Consider the following 14848-nt stretch of genomic DNA (forward strand, 5'->3'; position numbering starts at 1 on the left):
AGTACTGGACAAGTGCATGCATGCTCTGCTCATCAGGGTTCAGGTGGCATCACAAGTTTTTATTGTCATCCAATGATATTGTTACTCATCCTTGTCTATTGAAAACTGGCCAGTTTCTGTACTGCATACTCAGCTAAAACCAGGAAGGTGATTTGTAAATATTTTTCACTAATAGAACTCTTGGATTGCACCCTTTTCAACAGTGATACAACCAAAACTGAGAATTAATAAGTAAGGTAAATCCATGAGCTTGGACCCAGAATTTACCAATTCCGTTCCCAATCTGCTTTTTTTTAATAGTTACTATTCCACTCCACAATAAACTATGCATAACACATATCAGTAAAAGTAATACCAAGCTTACCATGATGCCACTTGGACCCAACATTCTGAAAGGTGTAGCTCTCAAACCAAATGTCAGCTCTGAAGAAGAAAGGGATTACTTTAACCAACTGTTACTGGTGAAATTACAGCACTTATCAAATAATCCTCAATATTGCAGATTGAAAATTTGTAATTTTATCTAAGCAACAAATTGCTAAATGAAGATATGTTTTGAAAATTTCTCCAAAATGATTTCAAAGCAACAGTGCACGCTCAGGTTTTAAATTAAATGTAAAAGATACAGGGCACAATGGAGAAACTGCGGGCAAGGATGATGACCTGTATAGATCTTTCAAGGAGCCAACACAGGCATGTAGGGCTGAATGCCTTCCTGAGCTGTATCATTCATAAAGCATGTTATGTTACCTTCCACTTCGGCTGATTGCATTTTTTAAATATCAAGGCTCTAAAAACTACAATTAATAACTAAAATATTCTGCCTCTTCATTTCACATTAACACGCTTCTTAAAACTTGTCACTCTAGTTATTCTTTATACCACTTGTTTGGAAATTATCCCTTTGTTCAGTGCCTTGGAATGTTTTTTTCTGTCAGTCACCGCTGTCTTGTTTCTTCTTGTGCAGCACAGGAATAGGCCCTTTGGTCAAATTTGTCCATGCCAACCAAGCTGCCTAACTAGTCTAATACCACTTACCACATTTGACACCATACCTCCAAATCAGGGTGTCCCAACCCGTTTTATACCATGGACCATTACCATTAACCGAGGAGTCCGTGGACCCCAGTTTGGGATTCCTGTTCTAAACATTTTCTATCCATGGCCTGTCCATCTACCTACCTCTACCACTTCCTCTCCCAGCTTATTCCATATTTCACCATCTGCTTCAATGACCCCTGTTAAATCTTTCGACTCTCAGCTTAAACTTCTACCTTCTGTAGTTTTAAACTCCCCCATGCCTAGAAAAAGAGTATGACTATCTACCACTTATATAAACATCTGTAGGGTCACTTCAGCCTCCTGTTCTCCAGTGATATCAACACCAGCAAATCCAATCCGTCCTTCTAACTAAAGCCCTCCATTCAAGAGACAATTTTAGACATAAAAACATTAAATTGTAGATATTTATCAGATGCAAACATATTGTTCCTGCTTTTATTTTAACCAGATAGTATGTTATTTCTGGTTAGTGTCTCAATTGTTTCTTGCCATTAGGGAATAAAATTCAAACACACACCAGGAGGGTTGGGTTCATATTGCTTCTGTATTTGTTAGCAGTTCTATCTTTAATTTATAATTATTATTGCCAAAAATTAATACAAGAGCACAAAGACCAGTAACAATAGATGCTACACTGTTTTCATATTTATATTTTAGCATAAAAATTTAATAGAGTATTTTATTCACTGAAAACCACTTCTGGGAGTTAAAGTATCAAACTAACTTGTAAAAGCTTTTGTCTTTGAAGGGAAATGAATTGACACAAACACTGTTCCCTCTAAACTGCGTGGCTGCATGGCCACACAGTAACTGAAATGCTCCTGTACGCATAGCCTTTGTTGCTACGCAGCTGGAATATTCTTTTATTGTTGCAATATTGAAATAATGCTAATATAATTTTGAAATCTGTATTAATATAATTATGAAATACCCTGCAATTATGTGCTAATGAATATAATACATAACTAATAAATGTACAACCTTTACTTTGAAACATCTTAGAGCTTCAATATATTTACATTGTCAGTGTTTTAATTTGTAGCATTGTTACAAATTGTAACATTAAACACAGAATGGAAATTGGTAACTCATTGTTAATGAGCCGCCGCCTGGTTAACACTGACACTGTCTAGTCAAAACATTTTACTTTTGTCATTGTGCCTGTCAGTTATCTTGACTACCTGACACTGTTAATTAATGTTGTGGGTTGTGGGTTGTGGATGTTTGATGTGCAAAATTCTATATTCTTACTTTTTTGGTAAGCATTCAAAAGTATGTGAGTTTTCAATTTCCATTCTAAATACCCATAGTATGCATAATCGAAAAAAAATTAAAATGCTGCGCAGATTTCAAGCCAAGTAAAAATTCCTTGCTCAAAGCAATGATTGGTCTGCGCAGCTTTAAAACAAAATAGAGGGAATGTTGGACACAAACAGGATAGATTTTAAAATGTGCAGTTTACTGAAATAACAACACCAAACATTTACACATATTATAGGTATGAAAGGAAATCAATATCTAAACCAATGGCTGTCAGTGCCTTTACAGGGAAGAGTCTCATGTCTCATTTGACTATATTATCTAGTGTCCTGAGTCCCCCTGTAAATTTCTTACTGTAGTTAGTTCAAATATGTTGAAGAAAACATTCAACAAAATGTCAAAAGAAGCTTTGAATTTATGTTGCAAGACATGCCAATAAAAATTCACAGGAATTCAATTGAAAATATGTACAAAAGTCATAGAAGATTCAAAGGTTTCTCTCCTAATTATATGTTTAAAATGATCTGAAAAGATGAGCTACAAGAGATATTAAGGAAGATAATAAAACCAATATAGATCATAGGTGAGAAAACCACATTTAACAATGGCTTGAAATAGATGCATAATTCAAAGGAAGAAAATATTAAGGAAGGTATATGTCCCGGAGAGCTTACGTGGATAGAACGGTATTCCAAAACTGGCTTCTAATGATACATCTCACATTTATAGCTTTCCTTTTTACATTACATCTGCATTCTTCTTTGTTATCTGGTAAACACTTATAAAAAATATGCATTCATAGTTCTGCTCTGTAAAAAGAAAGATTTTATTAGTAGTGATCCCTCCCAAACTGACTAATCTTGGATTTTGGTGGTGAACATACTGTGGGTATCCAAACCTTTAATATCCTGAAATCAATAGAAAAGGAAAAGGTTGTGCAGGAGAGTAATGTAACTCCCACTCTAATGGCATTCGGAGATAACAAAGGAACAGGACTTGCCATTAAACCCAAGGGTTACATAAATGGAAATCTGTGCTAAATTCAATAATAGCATTGAAATGGAAGAATGTAGTGTATGTAATGGAGACACGAGATGGGTAGTTTAGTTTGGGATTAAATGTACTTCAACCAGACAGAGAAATGGGTGGAATCAGTACAAATTTCCTTCCAAAATTGAGATAGCCCAGTCCACAAAGCAGACCAACCTCCCCTCCAATGCCTGCTTCTTTCTGCAGCCTCAGGAAACCAGCCAAAATAATCAAGGATGCCTCCCACCCAGTCATTCTTTCAGCTCTCCCCCCCCCCCCACCCAGGCTCAAGGACAGCTTCTATTCTGCTGTTATAAGACTCTCGACTGGACCTCTCATACACTAAAAGATGTATTCTTGATCTTCCATTCTATCTCATTGTAGCCTTTCCTAATACATCTCATAGTAGCCCCTGCACTTTTTGTCTCTGTGCGCTGCACTTTCTTTATAACTGTAACAATATATTCTCCGTTCTGTTTCCTTTGTTAACTACCCTAATGTACTGTGTATGGAATGATCTGAATGACACACAAGCAAGCATTTTTCACTGTATCCCAATACATTTGACAATAATAAACAAACTCAATTCCTTGAAACTATGCCTTTCCAAACTGTCTGTTAAATGCACAGACCAAAATAATGATAGCGAAAGATGGAGAAAGATGAAGAGCTGGAGCTGCCTGTCAAAGATAAAAGCCCGTCACTAAAAATAACAACAAAGAACTGGAAATAGACAACAGAAAGGGGCTATTTAGGGCTCAAGAGATAGAATGAGAAGTTATTGCTGGAGACAGAAACAAATATGGCTCATTGCTTGATCCCTACCATAAAAGTATAACAAACTATCCTTATCGTCTGCATTTACCTCATGCTATCAAAGATCAGTCACAAGCTCTTCTTTTACTCGGTAGCCTTTGTAAGATCCAAAACAAACCAATCCCAGAACAGAAATGAGTAAAATTTTTAGTAGCCTTTAAGAAAATCCATCCATCCATTACCCTCTTGGAGAATAAAAATGTGTGTCCTAATCAAGGATTTAAATATCAACAAATGTGTCCTTATTGGAAAAAGTGAACCAATTTTTTTTGCAGATTTTGAATGTCTCAGTAAATTTCAAAATTTTGGGTAAAAGTAAAAAAAAATCAAAATAGCAGCACAAAATAATGAGCTGATCTTGTTGGCCCAACAGTATAAACATATGAGCTCAACAGCAAGAGAGGGGCAGAAAGAGGGAACACAGCAAGCCTCCACAATTAAATATCCAGTAACATTTGAAAGAAAATGTATTAGTGCAGACAGATTTGTATGAGTTGTGCATGCTAAATCTCAGAATCCGGCCTCACATCTGAAGTATGTCAGGCAATGTGCTAACAATATTTAATGTAGATCAGGAAGACAAGTCTGCTTTACTTCAAATTTCTCAGGTCACAAGGATTTAATGCTTCTGCAAATCACTTCACTCAGAAACTTTCCTATAAAATCACCAAGGGGATCGATGACTCATTATTAGCACAGAACAGCCAAGTACTGTTTAATAAAAATTCAATGTCACAATGAAATCAGGCAATTTTAGAACTAAACTGATGTTAAAGTAAATTCTTTGTGGAAAATTTAAATTATTAAACTATTGTGAGATGGAGATATGCTCCTTTCCTTTGAGAAACTAAATGTCCCCAAATATACATACCTCCTCTCTGTGAGGAAGGTGTGCCAGAGATCCGCGTAGTAACAAGATTGGGGTTCCGTCCATCCTTAATTTCAATTGTCATAAGTGTCTTCATGCTGTTTTCGGTGTTATTCGGTTGCTTTTCTTTCTCAGATTGTCTGGTTAAGCTTTGTTGGAAGTGTCTGTTTGATGCGGCGGGAGGATCTGAGGGCTGAGTAGATCGTGGTTGCTCTAAGTGTACTGAGCTGTCTGTATGGGTTTTACTGAAGTCCTTCTCTGACGCAAGCTGCTTTGTTTGTGATTTGCTTATGTTGCTCCTCCCTGGAGTCTGGATGCATGATTTATCAGTAACAGTTTTTTGCATTAGAGATTTCTTATTGCAATCTTTCTCTAAAGATAATGTGGGTAATGTTGATTTACTTGATCCATCCACAGTAACTCCAGATGTGATTGGATGGCTTAACAAGGAAGATGTTGTCCTAAAGCAGCCCTGAGTTTGTACCTCAGGAGTTGTGAAGTTGTATTTGGCAGTGCTGCAAATCAGCCTATTACCAGATTTTGATGAATTCTTTCCATCCATTTGGTCAGAGCTGAACTGCCGCTCCCTTAATGAGGTTGACCTATCCCGCTCTAATCCATTTTTTTTATTTGAGCCTATGAGTTTTTTATTTTTACTGGACATTAAGTACTCATCCTGTTTATCTGTTTTTTCTGTTGACTTGTCCACTTGCTGCATATTCCTAAAATCAACAGAGCTCCCTTTGAAAGTCATTTCTCGGCCTGGAGTTACAGATTCTTTAATTTTCGGTGTGGGGCTGCCCTGGAATGACTGCTGATGCAGCAAAATTCTGCTGTTTCTGTTCTCATTTGGCTGGTTTCTCTTCTGAGTGGAAAAATTTGTACCTAGCTCAGAAGACTGGTTAGACGGATCTGCAGTAAACTTTTTCATTCTGTCTCGTACGGAGTTGGCTCTCCTGAAAGGTGAGCTGGTCAAGCAAGTATCAGATGCAACATCTGTAAATAAAGCACAGTATGAAGACAAGTCATTAAGGAGCACAAGAAGAATCAAGGTATTATATCAAATACCATTCAGCAAATGCTATTTGCAAATACCTGCTCTTAGTAATCACAGAACATAGAACAGTACAGCACAGGGACTGGCCCACTGGCCCACGATGTTATGCCAGACTAATTAGTGATCAAATGTTCAACGTAATGTCCACATCTTTCACTCCTTGCACATTCATGTGCTTATCTAAGAGCCTCTTTAAAATGCCTCTATTGCATTTGCCTCCAACACCACCCCAGTTACCCAACCCTCTGTATAAACAAAATGCCCCACATATCTCCTTTAAAATTAATCCCTCTTACCTTTAATACACGTCCTCTGGGTATTAGACATTTCAACCCTGGGATAAGGATGACTCTCTGTCTATGCCTCTCATAATGTTATAACTCTCTAACAGATCTCCACTCTGCCTCCTCTTCTCCAAAGGAAGATTGGAGAACTCAAGTTTGTCCAACCTCTCCTTATAGCACATGTCACCTAATCCAGGCAACATCCTGGTAAACCTTCCCAACCTCGACATTCTTGCTAGTAGTGGGGCAACTAGAACTGAAAGCAAAACACCAGATGTGGCCTAACTAGACTGACATAAAGCTGCAATACAACTTCCTGACTTGAAGAACTCAGTCCTTCAACTAAACGCTAGCATTCTGTATGCCTTCTTTACCACCCTATCAACCACATTCAGGGAGCTATGTACTTGGATCCCAAGACCTTCTGCACATCAACACCATTAAAGGGTTCTGCCATTCATAAGATGCTGCCTCTTTACATTTGATCTCCCAAAGTTCAAATCGTTCTGTTTATTATCAGATAATGTGTACATTATACAACCTGAAATACTTGTCTTCGCAAACATCCACGATAAACAGAACCCCAAAAATGAACGGCAGAAAAGTGTTAGAACCACAAAGCCCCCTCTTCCCTGCCCTGCACAAGCATCAACCTCCCCCTGCCCCTTTAAAGCAAAAAGCATCAGTGCCCTCTACCCATCAAGCAATAGCAAAACACCCAAAGAGAGACCATGATCAGCAATCAACAAAAACTATTGTTTACTCAACAGTTCAACATGCCATAGGCTCTCCCTCTCTGTCTCTTTCTCACTAGCAAGTGATAGAGAGATATCACCCATTTTCACAGTAAAAGGGGAGACTGACAGTCGCTGTTACGATATTACAGTCTGCTACGTTGCTTTTTATTCTGAGATCCTCTGACTCAAGAATCGGCAGCAAACTCTCTCACAATAGAGAGATACAGAGTTCAACACTCAACATTTGGCCAGGTTAAACTCCATCTCCCATTTCTATGTCCAATTCTGCAACTGATCTACTTCACACTGCATCCTTTGCTACTCTTCCACAGTGTCCACAACACCACCAATTTTTGTATCATCTGCAAACTTACTAACACACCCACCCATGCTTTCATCTGGGCCACTTATAAATATCACAAACACCAGAGGTCCTAGATCACTAGTCACAGATCTCTAGCCAGAATAAGTTTGCTGGACCACTGTCCTCTGTCTAATCAAGTAACTGGAATGAAACATGATTTCCTTTAGCGCATGAACATTCCATCCATTAATAAATTCATCATGTTTACTGGACCTGTGGGGGGTGGGGGCAACAATGTTTTAAATCTTATCCTGTTGGGAAATCTCAAAAGATTACAGTATTAAATGCCTAAGAGTACTGACTTTAGAACCACTGAGCTCAATTCTCTATTCTCTGATGTTTGCCTCGTGATATTGCTAACTTGCAAATTTTGTTCCAAGGGTTGATTTTTTTTTTGCTGAATATGGGAATCCCCGCTTAAAGTTCACAATCAAGGGGACAGGTAACAACCAGTAAGGCACCAGTCACATCAGGTCAGATTTAAAGAAGCTGTGGGAGAATTTCTCTGATCTGGAGAGATGAGGAGAAAGAGATTTGAATGCAGTAAAGATAGAGAGGGGAAGGATCATGCACATATCAACTGAGAGTTGGAGATTGATTTAAATTATATGGAATCAAACACCTCTGTGTGTTTAAGGATAAATTTACCACAAGATTGGAATTGGAATTGGTTTATTATTGACATATGTACTAAGGTACAGTGAAATACTGCTTATACAGATCAATTCATTATGCAGAGCATTGAGGTAGTAAAAGGTAAAACAATAACAGAATGCAGAATAAAGTGTAACAGCTACAGAGAATGTGCAGTGCAGGCAGACAATAAGGTGCAAGATCTTATGAGGTAGATTCTGAGATCAAGAATCCATTGTATCATCAGAATCAGTTTTAATATCACCGGCATTTCTCGTGAAATTTGTTAACTTTGCAGCAGCAGTACAATGCAATACATGATAAATATAGAAAAAAGCTGAATTATAGTAAGTACATGTATGTATACCAAACAGTTAGATTAAATAAGTGGTGCAAACACAGAAATAAAAAGTAGTGAGATGGTGTTCATGGGTCAGTGTTCATTTAGAAATTGGATGGCAGAGGAGAAATAGCTATTCCTGAAAGGCTGAGTGTGTAGTTTCAGGCTCCTGTATGTTCTTCCTGATGGTAACAATGAGAAGAGGGCAGGGAATCATTCAACAGTCTTATCACAGCAGGGTGGAAGCTGTCTTTGGGCCGAATGGTATGTGCTTTCAGTCTTTTACATCTTTTGCCTGATGGGGAGGGGAGTGAAGTGAAATGTCTAGAGTGGGTGGAGTCTTTACGTAGATTGCTTTACTGAGGCAATGAGAAATACAGATGGAGTTCATGGAGGGGAGACTGGTTTCCATGGTGTACTGAGCTGGGTCCAGAACTTTGCAGTTCTTTGCGGTCACAGGCAGAGAAGTAGCCTTACCAAACTATGATGCATCCAGGCATATGGTTTCATTGGTGCACTAATAAAAACTGGTATCATTGAACAGAGCAGGAGGTGCATAATACTGTGGAAATAATATACATTTTATTTTGATAGTATTTCTAAACCACATTTATACTATAACAATGGGGTGCTGCGACCACACCATTTAGGAAAAATGAATACAATTCTACATTAGGATCTTTTAAATCCATGAAAGATGGCAGTGATTTGCATTTGCACTCTCTCAGTAATAGACAGAGATGTCAAGCTAGTTCATCTGAAGTGAGGTGTGACTTGATCTGGAAATGAGACTGCTGCCATTATAACAAGGGTGGGACTAAGAAGACCCACATTTGGATTTCTGGCCCATGGTCAGACAGCTGCTATCTGAAAGGATGCCATGGTGGACAGAGCCAGTAATCACATATCATCTATTGCCCACACCTTTGCTTTCGCTCCTTTCCTCCTAGGTGGAGGAAAAGCAGAGCCTCTCTGGGCCCTGGGCCTTACCTGCCTCATCGTTCTCAAACAAGAGCTTTCACCAGGAGCATATTCTCCTGCACTTCCCCTTCAGCTTCCTTCTCACCTCGCTATTATTTTCTTCTGTCCCTGTCTACTTCCCATTGTAAGGCACTTTCCCATGCAAATGTTCAAAGTGCAATACTTGTCTCTTCATCACCTCTCTTCCCACAATCCAGCGACCTAACCAGTCTATCCAGGCCAAGTAACTATTCACTTGCATTTCTTCCCATCTGGTGCACTACATTTGGTGTTGACAATATGACCTCCTCTGCAGTGGGCACACCAATTGCAGATTGGGTAATCATTTTGTGCAGCATCAGTCTGCAAGAGATACCTGACCTTCCCGATGCCTTCCAATTTAATTCACCATCCTGACTTTGACCTCTCATTTTACCCTAGTGCAGAAACTCCCCACTTTCTCTGCTACCTAGACTAGCTTGTTTTCTTTCTCAGTTTTTATAAAGATGCCTTGACCTCAAATATTAATTCTTTCTCCTGCCTGATCTGCTGAGTTTTTCCAGCATTTTCAGTAAAATTGTAATTAGTGTGCTGAACAGAATTGGCAAGAAAAAAAGTCAGTCTGGTTTCACATTCTTAACCACTATTCAGTAATACCTACTGTATATGTCAATATCATGATCAACTAATCAATGCAATGGGTGTTGGGATGGATATACGTCTCTACCAAAGAAGGTGTAAGGTGCTCCTTCCTTCCACTAGCCTGCAGGTCACCCTTGGATAAGGTGTAGCACCTGCTTAGACCCCCGATCAGGGTTACATGAAACTATAGGAGCAGGTAGTGGATGGTCGAATGAGCAGCCAGTGCATATCACAAGTCCTGTTTATGTGACCACTGTCGCCAGGCAGACAATCCCTGAAGAGTACTGACACAGTTATTGAAACAGGGCTACGGATACTATAATTAACCTTAATCCATGTCAGAAAGGTGCATCGGCTATTATTTGTAATATTATTATGAAACTTAGGAAAGCTCCATTTGATAAGATTAGGTCAGATTGGGAACAAGAATTGGGATCTATTATTTCCGTGGATGACTGGGGGCAGATTTTACAATTAGTCAATACTTCCTCTATCTGTGCTAAACATTCCCTAATTCAATTTAAAGTTGTTCATAGAGCACATATGTCCAAAGATAAATTAGATCGCTTTTATTCTCATGTTAATCCTTTTTGTGATAGATGTCCGGGGCAGATAGCCTCTTTAACTCATATGTTTTGGTCTTGTCCTACTCTGGAAACTTTTTGGAGAGACATTTTTAATATTATTTCCAAGGTATTGAATATAGATATCTCTCCTCACCCTATTATTGCTATCTTTGGACTACCTAAAATTTCCAGTAATCTTTCTCCTTCAGCCCGTAGAATGATTGCATTTCTTACTTTAATGGCGAAAAGATGTATCTTACAACATTGGAAAGAGCTTAATGCTCCAACTACCTTTTTTTGGTTTTCTCAGACGATATTATGCTTGAATTTGGAGAAAATTAGAAGCAATCTTTATGACTCCTCATTTAAATTTGAACAGACCTGGAGATCTTTTATTCAATATTTTCATTTAATGTAATATATACCCTTCTTGTTTTTTTTTACTGTTTTTTATGGAGGTCGGGATTGAGGACGTGATTTTAAGTTTTTTAACTCTGTTTGGTTTCAAGTTAGCCCATTGCTTTGCTTTGCTTTTAGTTAGTTGCACGGTGGGTTTTTTTGGGGGGGTTTTGTTTTCTTTTTCTCTATTGAGATATATATATAAAAATTAGTATACTATTATGTTACCTTGGTACGTTATGTTTAAATTACATTGTTTGTATCTTTTTTTTGTATTAATATCTCCTGTAATTTTATTATATTCTAACAGTGTATTAGTGCCTATATGGCTTACCTTTTTGTATACTTATTCAATAAAAAGATTTAAAAAGAAACAGGGCTACAGTAGGAAACTTTGTCACATGGTGTGAGCAGAATTATCTGCAGCTTAATGTGAAAAAGACTAAGGAGCTGGCGGTAGACCTGAGGAGAGCTAAGGTACTGGCGACCCCTGTTTCCATCCAGGGGGTCAGTGTGGACATGGTGGGGGGTTACAAATACCTGGGGATACGAATTGACAATAAACTGGACTGGTCAAAGAACACCGAGGCTGTCTACAAGAAGGGTCAGAGCCGTCTCTATTTCCTGAGGAGACTGAGGTCCTTTAACATCTGCCGGACGATGCTGAGGATGTGCTACGAGTCTGTGGGGGCCAGTGCGATCATGTTTGCTGTTGTGTGCTGAGGGTAGCAGACACCAACAGAATCAACAAACTCATTCGTAAGGCCAGTGATGTTGTGGGAATGGAACTGGACTCTCTGACGGTGGTGTCTGAAAAGAGGATGCTGTCCAAGTTGCATGCCATCTTGGACAATGTCTCCCATCCACTACATAATGTACTGGTTGGGCACAGGAGTACATTCAGCCAGAGACTCATTCCACTGAGATGCAACACAGAGTGTCATTGGAAGTCATTCCTGCCTGTGGCCATCAAACTTCACAACTCCTCCCTTGGAGGATCAGACACCCTGAGCCAATAGGCTAGTCCTGGACTTATTTCCTGGCATAATTTACATATTACTATTTAACTATTTATGGCTTTATTACTATTTAATTATTTATGGTGCAACTGTAACAAAAACTGTAACGGGATCAAGAAAGTATGACTATGACTATGACTAGGACTATAATGGCTGGGGTCACCCATCTTGTAAAGACACTGCCCAGAAGAAGGTAATAGCAAACCACTTCTGTAGAAAAGTTTGCCAAGAACACGTCATATGACACAGCACATAATGATGATGATGATGATAAATTAATGCAAAGGTACAACAATGATAGACAGCAAAGACTAATTGCCTTTTAAGTGAATCCTACAATGCATATAATTTCATGGGAGGTGTGACAAAAACAGCTACAATTTGTAATCGTTATTATCCAAAGATCTCCAATGGAAATGTATATCAATAAACAAGTCAATTTGACAGTGATCAAGGACTAAAGATCAAGGATCAACATTATTCACCATATATATTTACATGAGGTGTGTTGGCACTACATGTAACAAAAACAACATCGTTCAACAGTTATACAGAATAAAGATTTACATAAAAATAAAATTAAAAGTACATTTTATACCTTAAGTTAGAAGTACAGATAAGGTATAAAATGTGCATAAATACACAAATTCCAGTATGTATTTGCTGGAATTTTACTAATTTACTTTTTATAAACAGCATTATAAAAAGTGGTTGAAAGTGCAGTGATTGAGGTAATAGAGAAATGAGTACTAAAATGAAGTCCCACATGGGTGCACCTACGCAACATGTGCAACAGGAGATTGTGGAGGCATTAGCAATGATCTTTCACAAATTGCTAGACCCTGGAATGGTTCCAGAGGATTGGAAAATTTCAAAGGTCACTCTACTCTTTAAGAAAGGAGGAAGGCAGAAGAAAGGAAATTATAGGCCAGTTAGCCTGACTTCAGTGGTTGGGAAGATGTTGGAGTACATTATTAAGGATTTATATACAGAGTTCTTGGAGGCGCATGTCATCACAGTTTCCTAAAGGGGAAATCTTGCCTGACAAATCTGTTGGAATTCTTTGAGGAAATAACAGGCAGGATAGACAAAGGGGAGTCAGTGGATGTGGTTTACTTAGATTTTCAGAAGGCCTTTCACAAGGTGCCGCACATGAGGCTGCTTCACAAAATTAGAACCCATGGTATTACTGGAAGGGTACTAGCATGGATAGAAGATTGGCTGATAAAGCAGGAAGCAAAGAATAGGAATAAAGGGGGCCTATTCTGGATGCTGCCGGTGACAAGTGGTGTCCCGTAGGGGTGAGTTTTGGGACTGATTCTTTTCACGTTATATGTCAACAATTTGGATCATGGAATTGATAGCTATGTGCCCAAGTTTACAGATGATACGAAGAAAGGTGGAAGGGCAGGTAGTGTTGAGGAAGCAGGGAATCTGCAGAAGGTCTTTGACAGATTGGCAGAATAGGCAAAGAAATCACAGATGAAATATAGCATTGGGAAGTGTATGGTAATGCAGTTTGGTAGAAGGAATAAAGGCATTGACTATTTTCTAAATGAGGTGAAAATTCAAAAATCAGAAGTGCAAAGGGACTTAAGAGTCCTTGTGTAGGGTTCCATAAAGGTTAACTTGCAGGTTGATTCGGTAGTAAGGAGGCAAATGCAATGTTAGCATTCTTTTTGATAGGACTAGAATATAAGCACAAGGGTGTGATGCAGAGGCTTCATAAGGCATTGGTCAGACTGCACTTGGAGTATTTTGAGCAGTTTCGGGCCTCTTATCTCACAAAAGATGTACTGGCATTGGAGAGGGTCCAAAACAGGTTCATGATAATGATTCCAGGAATGAAAGGGTTAACATACTCATTTGAGTTTAAAAAAATAAGGGGGGGGATCTCATTGAAGCCTATCGAATATTTAAAGGCTTAGACAGAGTGGATGTGAAGACAATATTTCCTATAGTGGGTGAATCTAGGACCAGAGGACACAGCCTCAGAATAGAGGGACATCCATTTAAAACAGAGATGAAAAGGAATTTCTTTAGCCAGAGGGTGGTGAATCTGTGGAATTCATTGCCATGGATGGCTGTGGAGGCCAAGTCATTGAGTATTTTTACGGCAGAGGTTGATGGGTTCTTGGTTAGTCAGGGCGTCAAAGGTTATGCAGAGAAGGCAGGAGAATGGGGTTGAGAGGGGTCATAAATCAGTCATGATGGAATGATGGAGCAACCTCGATGGGCCAAATGGCCTAATTCTGCTCCTATGGTCTAACTGTACTTAAGTAATTAAGTCAGCCGCCACTAGAACAAAGAACTCATGGGAAGAAAAGTAATATGACAATATTGTCAAGATTATAAATAATCATAACAAATACTGTAAAGGATAGTAATCACATTCAAGTCCTGATTGGAGTATATACTGACCAGCAGGAAAATATGTTAAATCTCCAGAGAATTGACAGATCAAAGCAAGTCAGCCAAAAGTGTATAGCTGTAATCAAGAAAAGGAACTGAACATTTCAACAGCAGGTTCAGAGTAGGCAACGATGAAAATAAATCATCTAAATGAAAGCAGTGTTTTAGTCTGAATTATATCACTTTAAAATATGACTTGAAGATTGCAAACATTTTGGTACTTTTGTAGTTGCTCGGAACTGAGAGAATTACATAGGCGGCTATGGAGGGGAATAAACTCTTTATGAGACTGGCTTCTTCCCCCTTCCTTTCCAGTCCTGATGAAGGATCTCATCCCAAAACACCAACTGCTTATTCCCCTCCATAGATGCTGCCTGATTTACAGAGTTCCTCTGCATTT

At 38.7% G+C, this 14848-nt stretch overlaps 1 protein-coding gene across 4 annotated transcripts in view; it reads right to left on the bottom strand.

The window, feature by feature from the left end:
* The window catches only part of smtnb (smoothelin b), a 276940-nt gene that overhangs the window by 97911 nt on the left and 164181 nt on the right, over positions 1–14848 (bottom strand). For all 4 annotated transcript variants that reach the window (XM_072247879.1, XM_072247880.1, XM_072247882.1 and 1 more), the window contains 2 exons: positions 5039–6031; positions 365–423 (listed from right to left, as the gene is read on the bottom strand). In XM_072247879.1, coding sequence (XP_072103980.1) covers positions 365–423; positions 5039–6031 — 1052 coding nt within the window. The remainder of the gene's footprint in view (positions 1–364; positions 424–5038; positions 6032–14848) is intronic.

Source organism: Mobula birostris, chromosome 31 (genome assembly GCF_030028105.1).
Source record: "Mobula birostris isolate sMobBir1 chromosome 31, sMobBir1.hap1, whole genome shotgun sequence".
Lineage (NCBI taxonomy): Eukaryota > Metazoa > Chordata > Chondrichthyes > Myliobatiformes > Myliobatidae > Mobula > Mobula birostris.